At 37.3% G+C, this 19,962-nt stretch overlaps 1 protein-coding gene across 1 annotated transcript; it reads left to right on the top strand.

Annotated features, from left to right (window-relative positions):
• The first annotated feature begins 5,379 nt into the window (after nt 1-5,379).
• On the top strand, nt 5,380-18,668 carry LOC112054199 (alpha-tocopherol transfer protein). The gene is made up of 7 exons (XM_052883011.1): nt 5,380-5,539; nt 10,807-10,963; nt 11,092-11,254; nt 13,824-13,938; nt 15,197-15,328; nt 17,816-18,029; nt 18,403-18,668. The coding sequence occupies exons 2-7, from the start codon at nt 10,807-10,809 to the stop codon at nt 18,549-18,551; spliced, it is 930 nt and encodes a 309-aa protein (XP_052738971.1). The 5' UTR covers nt 5,380-5,539; the 3' UTR covers nt 18,552-18,668.
• The last annotated feature ends 1,294 nt before the right edge of the window (nt 18,669-19,962 follow it).

Below are 19,962 nucleotides of genomic sequence, written 5' to 3'. Positions count from 1 at the left end.
AGCCACCAATAAAGAGGGCTCATACTTGGTGGAGGTACTCAACAACATGAAAGCCTTCTTCCTTGTTTTTCCCTCCCTTCCCTCAATGTTTATCTGACTCATTCAAATAAGTCTAAAACTCCCTCTTATTCGGCTCTGCAATATATTGAATACATCGATTCTGAGATTAATCTAATAAACTAATATTGTAAAGAGGTAAAGTTAGTGGTATTGTAGAGATCTCTGGATCTACAGAACTGATTTTAAGAAATTCTTTACCACTATAAAGCCATTTTATTTGTGAGCTAAAGAGCTATCACTACATGAAATTGAAGTGATTTAAAGTGCTTAATTAAAAAGTTAACAAATACACTAGTCGCTCTCATAATTTTTGCAAGTCCCCCTCGATTTCTTTCTTGTTCCTTAATGATAAAGATGCTTGGAGGCCGTTGGATCAGCTTCCACCTTCACACAGAAAGTAAAACTACAAGAAATTGTAATGTTGTCATCAATTGTAAATTACAATGTTGTAATTACAATGTTGTAATTGTAATTTTTTTTAAAAAGAGCAACTGTTGAGTTTCTTGCCGGTTTCTTCTCAGCAGAACCCGCCTTCCGAACCGGTGGTAGAATCTTTACAAATAGTCAACTGACGTGTCAGAAGTGCTTGTAAACTGAGCCTACTTGAAATAAATGATTTTTGATTTTGATTTTGATTTTCTCCAGGATCCCATTATCAGATCACGGTGACAACGGGAGCACCTCAGGAGTATACCCTTTTAAACAAAAAAACAATTATTCAAATCTGTGCAGGCGTCTTCGAGTAATCGCGTAACATACATTAAAAAAAAATATAAATAGTCGAATTGAGAACCTGCTCCTTTTTTAGAAATCGGTTAAAAAATGGAATCGTTTGCGTTAGCAGGGATTCAATAGTATTAAACATAAGTGCGCTAATGCAAGATGCTAAAAACTTAGCACCATTATGTGATATAGATTTTAAAATTATATATTCATCGCTGCTGACATCAGTCATCTATACTAATATTTGAATGCGAAAGAAAGTCTGTATGTCTGTCTGTCTGTTACCTTTTCATTACTTAACGATCAAGATGAATTTTGTAGTTTGTAACTGTTTAGTAGAATGGTAAATTGAAGCAAAACTTAGGGTACTTTTTGACCATACAATATTAAATAGAAGGGGGTGAAATAGGGGTTGAAAGTATGTCTAGAAAGTCCTTCATTTTTAGAGTTACAGTTTAAAAATTTGTTTTTAAATCATAAAAACATACGAAATATAATGTGATTCAATAAAATTCAACACATAAAGAGGTAAAATAGGGGTTGAAAGTTTACATTGATTTCCACGCGGACGAAGTCGTGGGAGTCCGCTAGTATTTTTATAGATTCCTTATTGAATGAGAGCCTACTCCCTACATGTAGTCAGACATACCTGATAAGTTTAATTTAGGCTGAAAATTTTTAGCCTAAATTATATATGTCGTAAAAATCGTAGAGACACTAATAATATGGACAGAACCACTGACCTAACCTTGGTCATCGGTTCTGCCAATTACAATAGGTATGCTATGCTTAACCTCACTAATCGCTTACACAATACTACTCTTAATTTTACTATTTTACCCTGGTAGTTGTGGTAGAGGAAGTACATCGAGCAAGTCCCAGGACTTGTGACCATTGGGTGTGGTTTAAAGGCGCCTTTTAATACTAGTAAACACTCACCAACCCTGCCCGACGTGCTCTCCATGCCCACAGTAAACAATTTAAGATCAATAATTACTTCATCACGAAACATTATCGAACAAAATCACTAACGCGACAAGCAGCATGACGCCTCAAGCTGCTCAACAAAGAATTGAACCAATTAATAGCCCAAGTCACTAATTACTTTCCTTTTCTTAATAACACTACTTAACACTTCACTATTTCACTATACTTAACAAGTAGATTGTAGAAGTCGATTATTCCATCTTAAAAACGCGATTAGAACTGAATAACTAAATCAATAGACTACGGAGACAGACGGAGGCAGGATGCCTCACTAGAGTGAATACACAGTGACGGTACACGCGTACGCGCCATTTGGGACGCGATGCCATTGGATGAGAGTTACGTGATCATTTCCTATTGGTCGATCGCCGCCACGTTCGTTATGGTGGTAACGTTTTACAATCTTAATTACTTCTAGAGTAAATAATCAAAACCTAATTACATGAAAACTTGATTCTAAATTTATTAAATTAATTAACGTAGATTTTGCTGACCATTACGACAGCAAAATCTCAACACAGAACCTAAAGAGTTTCTTTTCTACTGCTGTCACCTGTCATCATTACTTGAGAGACTAATTATTAATTAAATCAAAGCGGAATAGTATTTTGACTGCAAAATGATCAGACCACTAGATAACAAGTCGATTCGAAATAACCACAGAGCAAACATGACAACTATTAGGTCTGAGGCCATAGAGCCCTCAGTGAGCCAAGCTTCCCCGGCGACATATAATATAAAAATTATATAATAGCGTCGTGTTTTTAAAACGCTGTCCTGTGAACATATACTTGGGAATGCATATGTTTTATTTGAACGCTTTTTTAACGTCCGTTAAAAAACTCTCGTGCGAATGAGGGCTCAGTCTCCTAGTTAAGCACAACCTGTGGGAGATATCACAGAGGATGTTCAGCTTTAGGAAACAAGGCTGTTTTTTGAGTTACAAGGAAATAATCATTACCTTGAGCGTAAATGTAATTTTAATAATTATTAAGATAAAATCAAATTGAACGTCACTCTGCAAATAATATATATTTTTCTTTCGTCAATGACGAAATTGTTTGTTTATATCTCGGACATGTAATTATTAAAATATTTATTTCAAGTATAACTTAGTACAAATAATAGGAGAAACGTAAATTTATAATAGGGTATTTATAAGAGGGAGGTGCTGGAATTGGAATTGCTTGGAGGACATCAAGCGGGTTGCAGGGAGCCGATGGAGCTGGCGGCTCGAGACCGTTATGATTGGAAGTACATGCAAGAAGCCTATGTCCAGCAGTGGATTAGATTTATGGCATTTCTTCCACACCAATCTGAGACTCTATCGATGTTGCCTTGCACTAAGGCAACATTTCTGCTTTCGGCAATCTTTCTTACAAATTTTAAATTGTCTGCAAAAATGAAATATTTTGAATTTTGAAAGCAGCTTGTAATGTCATTTACACAAATGTTGAATAGTAGTGGTCCCAAAACTGAGCCCAGGGAGACTCCTGAAGAGACCCTATACGTGTGCGATGTATGGCCTTTAACTGCGACATATGAATTTCTATTGTTTAGGTAAGAGCAAAGCCGTTAAAGGAACGATCCGCCGAGGCCAAAGGAAGACAGTTTTACAAAGAGCAGTTTGTGATTAACCTTGTCAAAAGCCTTAGAGAAGTCGGTGTAGATTGCATCCACTTGTTGACGAAAGTTGACTAAATCTGTTATGAAATTTGTGAAATTCGATAGATTTGTGATAGTGGATCGTGCAGTCACAAAGCCGTACTGAGCTTCGGATTTTAGCGATATTCTCGCGGCCACCCTTTTTATATATATAGGTACTATCCTTGCACATTATCACAAATCTGGAAAACACCGGGTATGAAGTGATTTATTATAGATTAAACAAACTAGTAATGATAAAGGTACCGAACACCTATTGATAAATAATGGAGGTAGATTGTCGGGACCAGCACCTTTCTTAATGTCAAGTCTTTTTAGCTTCTGAATTGTTTCCTCGATTCTGATAATTATGGCGCAGAAGTAATTGTTATTTATCTGATGATGTCAATGTCTGAGATACTGCTTCCTGTTGCTTTACTACTTTCATGACGTCATTCATTCGTGCCATTTATCATTGAGCTTTTTTGAGCGATATGTGGTAGGTAATGTCGCAAATATGACCCTTTAAGTATGTAACAATTGCAGATACCCTGTTACTTCTACTAAAATGCCTTACTATTAGCATACCTAGTCTTAATTTTTATACAATTTAGAAAATTGTCATCATCCCTAAAAATATTACTTTTTTTATTCTTTACAAGTTATGACCATGACTACAATCTCACTGATGGTAAGTGATGATGCAATTTACGATGGAAGCGGGCTAACCGAAAGGATTTTCATCTTTCGGTTTCTACACAGCATCGTACCGGAACGCTAAATCGCTTGGCGGTACGTCTTCACCTGTAACTAGCCACGGCCGAAGCCTCTCACCAGCCAAAATACATACGAGTATAAATTTGTAGGTAGCATTTCAAATTAATTAATGATTTAAGTAACATCGTCCTATAAAATTCGTTATCTACATACGCAATCTCTCATTATCTGACTTCGTACTAAACATTAAAACACACTAAGTAGGTATTACTGTAATTCGAACCTTAAGTGACCCTTCGTCCTTCCAATATTTATATAATAGCGGACGCCCGCGACTTAGTCCGCGTGGAATTCAGTTTTTCACAAATCCCTCGGGAACCATGGATGTTTCCGAGATAAAAAGTAGCTTATGTGTTAATCCATGCTATAATATATCTCAATTCCAAATTTCAGCCAAATCGCTTCAGTAGTAGCAGCGTTAAAGAGTAACAAACATCCGTACAAACTTTTATAATATTAGTAGGATGAAACTAGCAGAAGTCTCACGGTTTCGCCCCTGTAGTCCCCGTTCCCGTGGGAATGCAAAATAAATATAGCCAATGACACTCATAAATAACGTGGCTTTCTATTGGTAAAATAATTTTTCAAATGGGTTTAGCAGATCCAGAGATTACCTCTACAACCTTAATTAAGATCCGTTAAGGCAAACTGAATAGAACCGTAATAGACCAGTGGATATGACCTCTGTCATATCCACTGGGCTCTCTGGAGTGTGTGGGTTCGAATCTGGTCCGGGACATGTACATGTATGGAGGTACCTTCAATGTGTCAGTTTTGTGCATTTTAAGAAATTAAATATCACTATATCGTGAGGAAACCTGCATATTGGGCCAGCGTGGTGGACTTTTGGCCTAACCCCTCTCATTCTGAAAGGAGACTCGAGCTCAGCAGTGAGCCGAATATGGGTTAATAATGAAGGCAAACTGAATATAATTAGCATTTTTTTGTGATGATTGAATCCTCGGTTTTTTTACTGTAGAGTCGAATCTGAAGCTTTAGCCCACCACGCTGCAGGTTGGTGGGCTATTTGCGATATAATAATTATTATGATTCGCTAATATGTTTTCCAGGTGTTCTGTGCCTAATTTCCTAATTGAATTATGCGCATGTGTGCATAGCGCCTTATATTTTTTTGCATAAGTAGGTATCAAGCTCATTAGTATAAGGTTGAATGTGTGTTTTTCGTTGTTTTAAAGAAAATTCAGCCAAAAGTTTACTGAGATTCGGTAGTGACAGTCGTGAGTCGCGAAAACATACATATTTTGTTAATTTCTAAATTTTATTTGTGCCTTTAAAAAACTACATAAACTCAGTTTAAAGAAGCAATATTATTGTCACGAATAAAACTGTAAGTTGTTATAGTGAATTAAATAATAATATGAAATAAAAGAAATAAAAGAAAATTAATTCATTAACTCATAAAATAGGCTTTTTATACGACTCTAATTATATTATACACTTATTATAATAACACATTATCATATCTATATGTTACTCAATATTATACTTCGAGTTATTTTTTAATTAACATTTTTGAAAATTGTTTTTTATAATTATCGGTCAGAAGATAACTTATTTTTATGATACTTTAATGTTTTCTTATAAAGTATAGATATTTAGCTAATTTAGTGAATTTAAGATCTTTACTATTTCGCAAAAACTAGCTTGTTTATTATGACAAAAATTATGCCTTTGTAATGTGTGTGTGTGATGTGTAAATGTGTTAATGCTAACATTTTAATCCAAGGTATAGTCTGTTAATACACGGGTGGTAACTAGCCACGGCCGAAGCCTCCCACCAGCCAGACCTGGACCAATTAAGAAAACCTCAATCGGCTTAGTCGGGGATCGAACCCAGGACTTCCATCTTGTAAAACCATCGCGCATACCACTGCACCACGGAGGCCGTCATAAATTCATGATCATGAATAAATATGCCCTGGCCCACAGACTATTCATCATCATCATCATTAGCAGCCGATGGACGTCCACAGCTGGACATAGACCTCTTGCATGAACTTCCAATAAAACGGTCTCGAACCGCCAGAATCAAGCGACTCCCTGCAACTCGCTTGATGTCTTCGGTCCACCTAGTGGGCTAACCAACCTACCACCACCACCACCACCACCACTACCAACACTACGCTTTCCGGTGCGGGGTCGCCATTCCAGCACCTCGGGACTATCGGTTCTTCGAGCTATGTGGCCTGCCCATTGCCACTTTTTTAAAATTAGATTTACTTTATGTCATGTTTAATGTCAAGTTTTTATTATTAGATATATAAAATCTTAGTTACAGCAGCTACAGCATTGTAAAAATTGATTCAAGATAGCAAAATTTGAAAATCCGAAATAAAAATATAACTTGGTCACTGGATTTTTGGAACACTATTAAAATTAGTTTTAGATAATTAGGCGGTGTATCTACCATTTGCGTTTTATCCATTAATTACAAGACGCCCTGTATATACAGGGTGTCCTTGGAGATAGCTTACATCAAGGCCTACTAAAATAACGAAATATCATCATCATCATCATCATATCAGCCGATGGACGTCCACTGCAGGACATAGGCCTTTTGTAGGGACTTCCAAACATCACGATACTGAGCCGCCTGCATCCAGCGAATCCCTGCGACTCGCTTGATGTCGTCAGTCCACCTGGTGGGGGGTCGGCCAACACTGCGCTTACTAGTGCGGGGTCGCCATTCCAGCACTTTGGGACCCCAACGTCCATCGGCTCTTCGAACTATGTGCCCCGCCCATTGCCACTTCAGCTTCGCAACTCGTTGAGCTATGTCGGTGACTTTGGTTCTTCTGCGGATCTCCTCATTTCTGATTCGATCACGCAGAGATACTCCTAACATAGCTCGTTCCATCGCCCGCTGTGTGACTCTAAGCCTTCTTATGAGGCCCATAGTTAGCGACCAAGTCTCGGAACCATAGGTCATCACTGGCAACACGCACTGTTCGAAGACTTTTGTCTTCAGGCACTGAGGAATTTCGGCCGAAAAGATGTCGCGAAGCTTCCCGAATGCAGCCCAGCCGAGTTGGATTCGACGGTTCACCTCTTTCTCGAAATTGGACCTACCTAACTGGATCATATGTCCTAGGTATATGTATTCGTCTACAATTTCGAGTGCAGCGTTCTCAACTATAACTGGGTGGAGCGATACATGAGCATTACACATTATTTTTGTTTTGCCCATGTTCATTTTCAGGCCCACCTGTTGAGAAACGCTGCTGAGGTCATTGAGCATGGTACTAAGGTCATCCAGAGTCTGTGCCATGATGACTACATCATCCGCGAACCGCAGTTGAGTGATGTACTCGCCATTGATGTTGATGCCAAGTCCGCTCCAGTCCAGAAGCTTAAAGACGTCTTCCAGTGCGGCGGTAAATAGCTTCGGAGAGATCACATCTCCCTGACGCACTCCTCGCTGCAACTGGATTGGCCTCGTAGTCTGATCCTGAATACGGACTGACATAGTGGCGTTTTCGTACAAGCACTTCAACGCTTGGATATACCTGTAATCAATTCGGCATCTCTGCAATGACCTTAGCACAGCCCAGGTTTCCACCGAATCGAAGGCTTTCTCATAGTCCACAAACGCTAAGCAAAGTGGCTGGTTATACTCGTGAGTCTTCTGTATAACCTGCCGCAGCGTATGGATGTGGTCTATGGTACTAAAGCCTTTTCGGAAACCGGCTTGTTCGGGAGGCTGGAAGTCGTCAAACCTATTAGAGAGACGATTCGTAATGACTCTCGAGAACAATTTGTAAACATGGCTTAGCAGCGAGATGGGTCTGTAATTCTTCAGCAAGGTGTTGTCACCTTTTTTGAAGAACAGAACCACCACGCTCCTATGCCACGCCTCAGGCGTCGTGCCCTCGTGAATGACGGAATTGAACAATCGCTGAAGGACTTTAAGTATCGGTTTTCCACCCGCTTTCAGGAGTTCTGCTGTGATTCCGTCCTCACCTGGCGCCTTATTGTTCTTCAGGTGTTTGAGAGCCACACTAATCTCGTATAGGCTGACGTCCGGGATATCTTCGGTATAGTGTCGGGTCAACTTGGCTCTGGGGTCTTTAGCCAAATTGGCAACAGGCTGCTGAGTAGTCGTGTATAGCTGTCCATAGAACTTCTCGACCTCACTTAATAACTCGGGCTTGGAAGAAATTAGATTACCGTGTTCGGTCTTCAAACGCGTCAGCTGCCTCTGTCCAATAGACAGATCTCTGGCGAAAACTTTCGAGCCTCGATTATTTTCAATCGCATTTTTAATACGCTCGGTATTGAAATTTCGCAAGTCGCTGGTTTGCGACTTAGAGATCTGTCTACTGATTTGTCGGTATTTTGACGCATCTGCTGAAGACTGTAATCTCATTTCTTGCCTCTCTTCCATGAGTTTAAGTGTTTGGTCCGAGAACTTTTTGGTTCTTTTCGCACGGTGGGTCTTATAGAACTTAGACCCAACGGAATGGACAGTTTCCACGAACCTGTTGTTCAGATCGTCCACAGTTTCGCAATTTGCTAGGCAATCAAAGCGGTTCTGCAGTTCTAGTTGAAAGGACTCGGGGTTTTGAATATGGGCACGAGTAGGTCGGAGCGTAGACTTCACCAGTCGATACCGTTCCAGCTGAATGTTGATATTCAACGTGCCTCTAACCATTCGGTGATCGCTACCGGTTTTCACCCTATGGATCACAGAAACATCGTTGAATATTTGCCGTCTGGTAGACAAGATGAAGTCGATCTCGTTTTTCGTGGAACCATCGGGGCTCATCCAGGTCCATTTCCTGTGTGGTGGCTTCTTGAAGAAGGAGTTCATCATAAAGAGGCCCTCCTTCTCCATGAAGTCAGCCAACATTTGGCCCCTATCGTTCCGTTGCCCATATCCAAATCGTCCCACTTTCAACTCTGAACCGCTACGTTCGCCCAGCTTTGCGTTAAAATCCCCCATCACAACATTGTAATAAGAGTTTGAGGCATGTATGGCTTTAGAAATATCCTCATACAATACCTCTACCTCCTCGTCGGGATGTGTCGAGGTCGGTGCGTAAACCTGTATAACCTTCAACGAATACCGTTTGGTAATTCGGAGGACCAGGAACGCTACCCTGCTCGACACACTCTCGACTTTTACAACATTGTTCACGAGGGACTTGTGAACGATAAATCCGACACCACCCTGGGACTGTTGGTCGCCCTCCCGGTAGTAGAGCATGTTGCCGGATTCAAGGATTATCGAGCCCTCCCCCTCTCTTCGGACTTCAGACAATCCTATGATATCCCAGTGCAACTTGCTCATAACTTCTTCCAGCTCGATGACCTTTTCGTCGGACCTCAAAGTGCGTGCGTTGTATGTTGCCAGGTCTAGTCGTCGGGGTTGGCAGCGGAATCTCTGCCGGAGATTCTTAACACCCCTTGCCCCGCCGTTACCATAACCGCTGCCAGAGCCAGGAATAGCGGGGCTGCCGGGGACTAGGGGCTGTGTTTTGTTTTTGCCGTCCATACAAAGTTTTGCCCAGTACTGACCACGCTGGGCATGCGGGTTGGTCAGCGCAGTGCTAGATTACTCGCGCCGGTGTCGCTGCTGCCCGACACCGGCCTGAGGCATTTCGTAATCTAGCCTGTGGGAATGGATATACCGCCATTCGTCGGTAACGAAATATATGCTAGCCGAAATTATACGGTTTTTAAGTTATATTTGTTTTTGTGCAGAATACAAAAATCCCTACCTTTAATGCAGTTAATCGTTGTGTGTTAAAAAATTACTTAGGCGTCGATTTATGATTGGTAATTATATTTTAATAATTGTTTCAGCCAACAAAACTATGGTTTTTCTTCTGCGAAGTGTGATTTTTTCCAAAAATCGGGTCTAATTATTTTTTCATGTTTAACGATTTTGATTGCATGTTCTTTTAACGGTCACGTTGAAAAAAAATGTACTAGTAAATGTACATCTAGCCTCAAAAATTTGCGCATTTAATAAGGATTCTAAGTAATTATGTAAGACATTATTACATTATCTTAAACACTTCGTCACAATTGCTATTTTACTTCCGAAAGGGGTTGATTATGTAAAAATCGATAGTTATTAAAATTTGTTTCGTGTCATTGAATCATAAGATTGAGGTTGCAATGACAAACGACCTTTAAATTTCGGCTAACATATATTGCGTTATTTTAGTAGGCCTTGATATCAGCTATCATCCTGTAAAGTATGTCGTAACATTTACGGGACATCCTGTATATCTTTTTTATTTTATTTTTATTGTTTGGTCACAATTCAACTGTGTAACTTATGTGCAACGAGTCAAGATAAATATTATCTATCATTTATTTCTAATCATAATTAAATAACAGATGAGGGTAGGTATATATTTCTAATAACGGATCTTATACCATTAATCAAGCTAGTTCAGATGACCTAGTAGCAGTTTGATACTGTTGCTATCGCGTTAACGTAAACGCGAATTTCTCAGAAAACAGCGCCATCTAGTTAGTCAATTCCATATAAATTCGCGTTTACTTCAACGCGATGGTAACAGTATGAAAATATTGAAAACTCCCACTAGGCACACAGATGAACAAATTAACCGTTATTTACAGATGCATTTAAGGTGTCATCCTTTTTATCAGTGCACTGAGGACGAGATGTTAGAGATCCGTAAAGAGGTGGGATTGAAAGAAAGCATTCTTCAAGAAGACATTGATGCTATACTGGATTGGTTTTATAAAGAACCTCATTTAGCTGACGCCTTTATAGGTAATATTTTTTTTTGTAAAAAACATTATCAATATACCTAACTGCGCATTATGCATGCAGATTAGTTTTTAATCATCAATCAATTAGGTAATAATAATAGGTTCAATACATATTTCTTTTTCTACTAGATCGCGATTACGTTGAAAATATGCTGATAACAACAAGATGTTCCCGCGAAAAATGCAAGCGAAAAATTGATAACTTCTACCGACACAGGCATTATGCGCCAGAAATAATTCAACCAAGAATTAAAGAACTATCGGATCCTGATTACGACCCTTGGCCTTTCTAGTAAGTGATATGTATTTATTTACAACTCTGATTCTCATATTCATAAACATGGATTGAGATTTAAATGTATTTTTTTTAAATAAAGTGGAGCTAATCACAAGTGTTTAAAGTTCGCTTTACTCTGAATAAATATAAGGTTTAATCCTACTGACGACCGCAGTCGACTGCAGTTGGCAACGTCTCGGTGACAGGCGACGGCGTCGCCAACTGCAGTCGACTCCCGGCTGTTGTCGGCGGCTGCCGCTCGTGTAAATGAACAATTAGCCAAATACTGAAACGTTAACCAAATCCATTACTCGCTTGAAGTCCTCTTGTGAACCTAATAAGTACGATTCTATTAATGAGACACTACATTATTCATCAACATTATCCGGTTCATTATTGAGCACGAGTCGCAGAATGAGAAGGGTTAGGTCTTAGTCCACCACGCTGGCCCAATGCGTATTGGCAGACTTCACACACGTAGAGAATAAAAAAAATCTCAGGTATGCAGGTTTCTTCACGATGTGTTTCCTTCACCGTTTAAGACAGGTGATATTTAATTAATTAAAATGCACATAACGGAAAAGTTGGAGGTGCATGCCCGGGACCGGATTCGAACCTACGCCCTCCGAATCGAAGGCAGAGGTCATATCCACAGGGATATCACGTAGAATTATATCGTTATTCTTAATATTTTCATTTTTGTAATCATTTAACATAGTTATTTCATTAAAATGATCTTATTTACGCCATTTTATATCAAGTGGCAGTGATTTTTTTATTTTATCGATTATCTAAAATGATTATTTCAACAAAATAATGTACTTAAATACCAGGTTTTTAATAACTTTACTGTACCAGCCAATTGCGAATTCGACTCGCGCACTCAGTGTTCCGTACCAATAACTTTAAATCGGCATAAAAACCATGTCTATTGTATGGCAACCCATTAAATATTTAATTTAATCTGCTTTTTGGTATTTGTTGTTATAGCGACCACTTAAATACACCTTCTGTAAAAATTTCAACTAACTATCACGGTTCAGATACATGGTAACAGACGGATGGACGGGCGGCGGAGTCTTAGTCCCGTTTTTCACTTTGGGTACTGAACCCTAAAAATGGACATCCTGCTAATAAACGCGAAAGTTTGTATGTTTGAATGTTTGTTACTCTTTAGCGCCGCAACTACTGAACCAATTTGGCTGAAATTTTAAATGGAAATAGATTTTACTCTGTATTAACACATACTTTTGTCCCGAAAAAATCTATGGTTACCCGAGATTTACAAAAAACTGATGATGTTGATGGTATGAATGTTTGTTACCCTTTCACACCGCGAATACTGAACCGAATCATCTGAAAGTTCAAGTAGAGATTGATTATAGTCTGAATTAACACATAGGCTACTTTAACTTTATATCTCGGAACAATCCAACAAAACAATCCAGGGATTTGTGAAAAACGAAATTCCACGCGGACGAAGTCTCGGGCGTCTGCTAGTTATCTAATAATTTGTCTGTTTTTATTGAATGTTTTTAAATTGAGCTTATGAAATGAAGATGGATTCGGTAATCAACAGAGTAATTAGTAGACTAGGTAATTAGGTAGTACGTACCTAATACCTACTTGTAAAATAACATTAATGGATGCATAATAGTAGTTACTATTAATTAAGTCCTATTTTTCAGTTTTATAGGGATAATTAACGTAATTTATTTATTTTATTTTATTGCATAAAAAAAATAATTAATTTAATTAAATGGGGGTTAATGCAAAAAAAAACAGAGAAAACACTGAAAACACTTATTTTAAAGCTATTTTTTTATATATTTATTATTTGTGTGTAATATAGTATAAAATATAAAACAAACATAATAAATATATATATATATATATATATTCTTTTTTTTTTTTTTTAAAAAAAAAAAAAAAAGAATAAACGACTTAGGAATTTAATTTTTAGATTTTATATATAATTAATAATTCAAAATTAATTTATTACAAGTGCCTAGGCTTTGTTTACTAGCATTTTTAAAACATTAGGTTTGTCTGTTGGTGACTAGTGACTCTATCACCGGTTCAGAAGTCAGGATCTCCTGATATTAAGCTGCCAATAAAATTGGCTCTACAAAAAATTATACATAATTGTAGTTCACAATAAATTCATTGCCGTGATAGCCCAGTAGATAAAACCTCTGCCTTGGATTCGGAGGGTGTAGGTTCGAATCCAGTCCGCGACATGCACCTCCAACTTTTCAGTTATGTGCATTCTATGAAATTAAATATAACGTTTCTCAAACGGTGCAGGAAAACATCCAGAGGTAACCTGCATACCCGAGAATTTTCTTAATTCTCTACGTGTGTGAAAACTGCCAATCCGCATTGGAACTGAATATTTGTTGTTCATTATGATGATAATGATGAAATTCATAACAATTTCTTTAACTTCTTGTGTGAAGGTGAAGGTATTGTTCTCTAAGCATCATTCTCATTAAGGAATAATTATATAGTTAAATAATTTAACGCAACTATTATTTACATCATTTGGTACGGATTTTGTACAAATAAAGTTTTTCTGTTTCAGCTGTCAAACAGCCATACCTAAATTGTATAAGGGCAAAAGGATTTCAGTGTTAAAATTAACAGATCCGAATCCTAGCAATTTTCATAGTGAGATGGTTATAAAAAATACAATACTGGTAAGTTTCACTGTTATTAATAAAAAAGTAATTAAAATAAGACCCATAGTTACCGACCAAGTAGACTAGATCTGACTTGATTGATAACTATAGGCCTTATTAAAGACTCCAAGTCACTCAGCGGGCGATGGAGCGAGCTATGCTTGAAGTTTCTCTGCGTGATCGAATCACAAATGAGGAGATCCGCTGACGAACCAAAGTCTCTGACGTAACTCAGTGAGTCGAAAAGCTGAAGTGACAATTTGGCAGGCTATATAGATTGAAGAGCCAATGGACGTTGGGGTCCCAAGGTGCTGGGACCCCAACGACGAATTGAAAACGTCAAGCGGTTTGCAGGGAACCACTGGATGCTGGCAGCTCGAGATCGTTGTGCTTGGAAGTCTATTCAAATGTCCTATGTCCTGCAGTGGACGTCCATCGGCTGATATGATGATGCTGATGATTCATACATTTTTTTTGTACATTACAAAACAAGGAAACAAACAAATAAGAAAAGAAGAAGGCTTTATCGCTTCATAGCAATTTCTTCCAGATTTTCAATTGATTTGAAATTACCTACTGAATGATTTTTTATAACTGATATATTATTTTTATTAATTTTTTTCATTTTCATATGACCAGTTGAAGTGCTCTTTACATTGCACTACTATATTTCAGTTGTCTATTTTTTATCACTCAGTGTACTTATTGTGTACTTATTACGTATATATGCTATACGTATATATTATTCTGTGCTAGTAATCATAATTAAAATACAAAGTATTAGATTAAGCTACGTACCTACCGTTTTAATGATAAAACCAGTAATTAAATTACTTTGGCTTGACTTAATGTTTTTAGTTTCTACACACACTTAGATAAAAATTGTTGTATATAATTATTAATTTACTTGATGCGTATAACAAAGGATGGTCAGAAATGCATTGTTAAATTATTAAGATTCTGAAAGGCATCTTCAAATCAAATCCTGTTTTCCAAAAAAAAACGTTGCTATCAACCGTTTAAAGGCAGAAAATAATTTACATGTTTCTGTTTTGCTGACATTCCTTCAGTTTCACACAAAAATACTACATCCGAAACAATTTTTAAAAATAGAATATTTCCTTAATTATATAATTATTATTTTACCATGCAAAAAATATGATTAAACATTTTAATGTGCTATTGCATTGAAATGACTTTTTGATCACAATATTAATTGTTAGCGTGGTAAAATTCTTAACTGATTATGAAATAGATAAACTATTTTTTGTTACAGCTGGGAGACTTGAGATTAAAGTACGACTACATGTTAGGAGATATTTGGATAATAGACATACTACATGCTTCTATCGGACATCTGTTACGAAACAACCCGATGATGCTGCAAAAATTTGCACGACTTGCTCAGGTATCGTATTAGTAGGTATATAATTAAAAATTGCTGAAATCGGTAAAAGTTTGTTATAGAGGAACGAATATCTTAGCATCCCATGGATTCACGAGAAAAACTCCGAGCAGAGTCCTGAACTTGTGACTAAAGGATGTAGGGTTAAGGAATTCCTTGACGATCGATCAACAATCCCCGTTCTCTGCTCGTGTTGTTCTCCCTGCCTAGCCAAATTTGGTAAGGTCCCATTAGAGCCGCTTTTGATACTCGTTCTAATATATAACTGGCTGCACTTTCTAATAAGCGCTTTAAGGACGTAATCACAAAATAGAGGTGCAAATCAATTTGTGTTCTTATTTTAAATCAGTTTGGTTCAATTACAGCCAATGATAATAGACCGGTAAAATTAGACCAAAAAATAAGGGTAATGTTACATAAATTCCCAGCAAGCTGAAAATAAGTAAGATTGTTTAAAATATGATTGAAAATAAAATTTGAAAGTTTCCCATATTTCCCCTGTAAGAAATTTTTTTATTCAAGGTCAAAGGTCAAAAATATGAGTTTTTCGTGATTATAGGACGTCTCAAATTAATGTCGCAGTGAAAAGATAAAAGCTATGCTTTGTGCTATTGTTCATTTATTCAATTACATCCATTTTTAAATAATGAAGTCAAACTTAACTGCCATTGTTGTTTGGTAAATGTTTATACGTGCAAATATTGTGACAAAAAAGTAAGCATATTTCTAACCTCCGACGCATAAACGATGGGGTGTTATACGTCTGAGGCATCTGGACGCCATCACAAAATATCAGATTAAATATTTTTTGCAACTTCCTCAATATGGGTATCAAATGTAAGGGCTTGACTACAAATTCAAAATCCAAGATGGCCATTGGAAAAGTTGTAATATGCACTTCCAACTTTTCCAACGGCTATCTTTGGCCCTGACGGGCTTGGACCGGGTTCAAACCCGGCTATAATATGCACAGGGCTATCACGGCTCATTGCAATACCAACGTATGCCATTTCATACCTAATTTATTTTAAATTATGTATTTTTTGTTCATAAAATATTATTCAAAAGATATTAACTTAACTATATCCAATTGTTCTAAGTTTATTAATATTGTTGCACATGAAGTTAGGCTTAGTATAGGCTTTCGTTAATTAGGCTTTAGTATAACGGAATAATAGGTTCAAAAATATAAGTAAAATGTACATCCGTAACATGCCGTATTGTAGAACAAAATAACAAAAAATAAATATGTTTTGTAATTACACACAGTAGGTGATTAATATGAAAATTTAATGTTCAGCAGTAAAACAATACTATTGGGTGGCTACTAAAAGAAACCATTAACTAAAGCTACTAAAAGAAACGAATACATAATGAGGAAAACAATATTTAAATGCAAAATAAAACTGTATTAGATTCTTTACCTGAGAGCTGCAAATGCTATGCGGAATATGTATTTTCTTTATATTTTTAACCGATTTCTGATAAATAAAAAACACTATTATAAAAGTATTTTCATTTTGTACAAAATAAAGCATTTTAATATAAATGTTTAAAATAATTATATCAGATAAGTATATTCTCCGCATGTAAATACCGCTATTTTAGCGCACTATGCAAATGTGGACATCACAGAATTCGTAAATTTTTTTTAGGTTGCCGAAAAAGTTGTTAACGTAGAAAATTATGTTACTTTTCGAACGGACCAATAAAATATAACGAACGATTCACATAATAACATTTAACACATTGTTAAACACAATTTTTTAACACAGTCATCGGTAATAAATAAAATTCATACTTTAAATTTAGTAAATTAAAAAAAAATGTTGAGAACCCTGAGAGAGAATGAGACCTTTTGAAATTGCTCGAGGGCCGCCTGTTTTTTATTTATGGTTTCGCAGTTTGTGCAGCCGATCCTCAAGTAATATTTTTATTTTATCAATAAAATTACATTTTTAGGGCGAAAATGGTCAAATTATTATATCGTCCGTCAGTCGGTCCTAGTAAAGTTACGTCATGTCACTAAAAATTAAGCAAACATTTTCATTTGATACCCATATAATGGGCGTGCATTTCAAATAGCCTGTCCGCCACCTTGGATGTCCGCCATATTAGATTTAAGTCACGTGACTTTTTTTTTTCGTATTCCCGACAGCAAACCTTTTCAATTGATATCCATATCATGGGGGTGAATTTCAAACAGTCAGTCCGCCATCTTGCGGAGGCTGTCATATTGAAGTTGTAATGACGTTTTTTAGTCATGGCGGATGTAATATATATTGTCATCAGAATTCAGAGCGTGTGCGTTTCATCCTAATCGAAGACCGGGAAGTGGGTCAGATTAAGATTCCATGTTTTTCTTACATACATAGTTAGTTACAAGTGAAGCTAATAAAATGCATTCTACTTTAAGCAATTAAACTCTAAAACGAACTAATGAACAATAATAATAGGTAAGTTGTTTCAATTGTATTTTCTTTGTTTTAGGAAGGGATAGGTTTTAAGATTTATGAAATTCATATAGTAAACGCTTCGTCGTTTAGTCAGCATATGATAAATATTTTTAAACCATTAGTGAAGCCAAAAATAATGGATCGTGTTAGGTTCCACGAGAGTATTGAAGACATTCAGAAATTTATTCCAAAGGAGTACTTGCCCAAAGATTTTGGGGGTGATCAGCCATCTTTGGATGAATTTAAAGGTATGTTAATATACACTGGATCTATGGATTGTTGTTTGAACACCCTACGTCCCTAAACTACCCTAAGTATCAATATAAATGCCGGGAAGTCCTTTGAATGTAGTAGCCGATTTGGTCCGATTTTAGAGAGCAGATTCATTATGATGAACGATGAATTTTAGATAAGTCAATCCAATGCCCGATATATTTTTTCATTTATACATTAAATTTTTAAATAATACCTCTTTAGATCCCAATTTAGGACGGCTTGTGCGGATTAAAAAAAATGCGCGCAAAGATCCGTCGTCCAATGAATAGAGTTCATCGGCTTATGAGAAATTTTTACTGATTTTTTATACTAAAAAAAGGATATTAAAATCATTTTATTTTTCAGACATGTATAAAAAAGAGATTCAAAAACCGCTCTCAAAGGATTATTTAATAAAATGCTGCAAGCAAGTTTCAAACGAAGAAAAGAGAACCGGTGAAAAATACGACGAAGACTATTTAATGGGATCATTCAAGAAATTGGACATAGATTAATTTTGTGAACCGGTGTTAGGTGTCAATGGAGTTTTGACTTTATAAAAATAGTTCCAGTTCTTTGTACTTTTTTAATTTATTATTTAATTTGAATAAAAGAAGATGTAGGTACATGAATACGTGGTTATATTTTAAAATGGAATGAAATGGAATGCCGACCCAGCACTGGAAAACACGGTGTTAGTCCATCTTCAGTAGGAGCATCACAGAACATACAACGCTTTCATCATCAGCCTGTATCCTTCCACTGCTGGAATAAGCCTTTCCGAGAACGCGCCACCTCACACGATCCTCTACCTTCCTCATCCACTTCCCACTACCTTCTTCTTCTATCCTGGGCCGTCTAGTTTGGTTCATTTGGTGCTGGTCCCCGCTGGAGTCACTCCAGCCAACTGAGCTCGCTCCAGAAATTTAGCAGGCCACCCAGGTCTCCGAATGCCTCATGGAGTGTTGCTGGAGTTTCAATGTATGCTGCGCGCTGTACGGATACACCTCTGCATCTAAGCATGTATTGGAGTTTCTTCTTGCATGCTCTGCTGCTGTCGGTTATACCTTGAACTATAAGGTGTTTATTTAGTGAGCAGTGCCCTGTAATTAGTTCTGTTCCTGTTTTAAGTTTGCTACGATTAAGTTTAATCAGTTTTATCGTTAAACGTGGGTTGGTAACGCCTCTTCTGTGTGTTTGCAGTCATTCGTGTTAGCCCATAACTCTGCATGTGACATCAAAGTCTCCTTGCGAAGCTATGTTTTGTAGTCACTTTCAATGGTACCAATACCCTACATTGGTACCATTGGAAGTGGTCCAGCAACCTTCAGTTTTGTACCTTTGCCTGCTAGTTCGTCTGTTCTGTCGTTTCCATGTCATCCATTTTATTGTGAAAAATGCCTTCTTCATGACATCGGATCACTTGGCTGGAGAGCGTCCGACACTGCGCTTGCTGGTACGTGATCTCCACTCTAGAGCACGACTACCCCAGCCTGTGGACAAGGCCAACCGTCAGTGAGTCAGTAAAGCTAACGCTAATAGCAGCTGCCTGCAGCAGCTTATAATCCCGTTTGAACTTATAACATCAAGCGCTTTACAGAGAGCCGCTGAATGATGACGACCTGAGACAGTAGTTTGGATTACTAACAAGAGGCCTATGTCCAGCATTGGATCTAAACCTTTAACCATAAAAGTATAAAACGTATTTTTTTTTAATTTTCCTTGACATAACTTGAGGACGTGTGTCTACAGTCGACAGTCAATTAGCTTCGCAGATATCCTTCGAAAGATCAATCAAACTTTACTGTAGCGAAGGGTTGCAAAGCTAGGGTCGGGATCTGGCGACAGTTTTTTTTTTATTATATACAAGTTAGCCCTTGACTACAATCTTATCTGATGGTAAGTGATGATGCAATCTAAGATGTA

The sequence above is a fragment of the Bicyclus anynana genome, chromosome 8 (genome assembly GCF_947172395.1).
Source record: "Bicyclus anynana chromosome 8, ilBicAnyn1.1, whole genome shotgun sequence".
NCBI classification, from domain to species: Eukaryota; Metazoa; Arthropoda; class Insecta; order Lepidoptera; family Nymphalidae; genus Bicyclus; species Bicyclus anynana.
The sequence above is the reverse complement of the archived record's forward strand: the minus strand, read 5'-3'. Positions and strand labels throughout refer to the sequence as shown.

Excerpts from the sequence above, each read along its gene's own strand:
- LOC112054199 (XM_052883011.1), top strand. The coding sequence starts at position 10,807 with ATGCATTTAAGGTGTCATCCTTTTTATCAGTGCACTGAGGACGAGATG. Across the intron at positions 10,964-11,091 it reads TTTAGCTGACGCCTTTATAG|ATCGCGATTACGTTGAAAAT; the intron begins GTAATATTTTTT and ends TTTTTCTACTAG. Across the intron at positions 11,255-13,823 it reads TACGACCCTTGGCCTTTCTA|CTGTCAAACAGCCATACCTA; the intron begins GTAAGTGATATG and ends TTTCTGTTTCAG.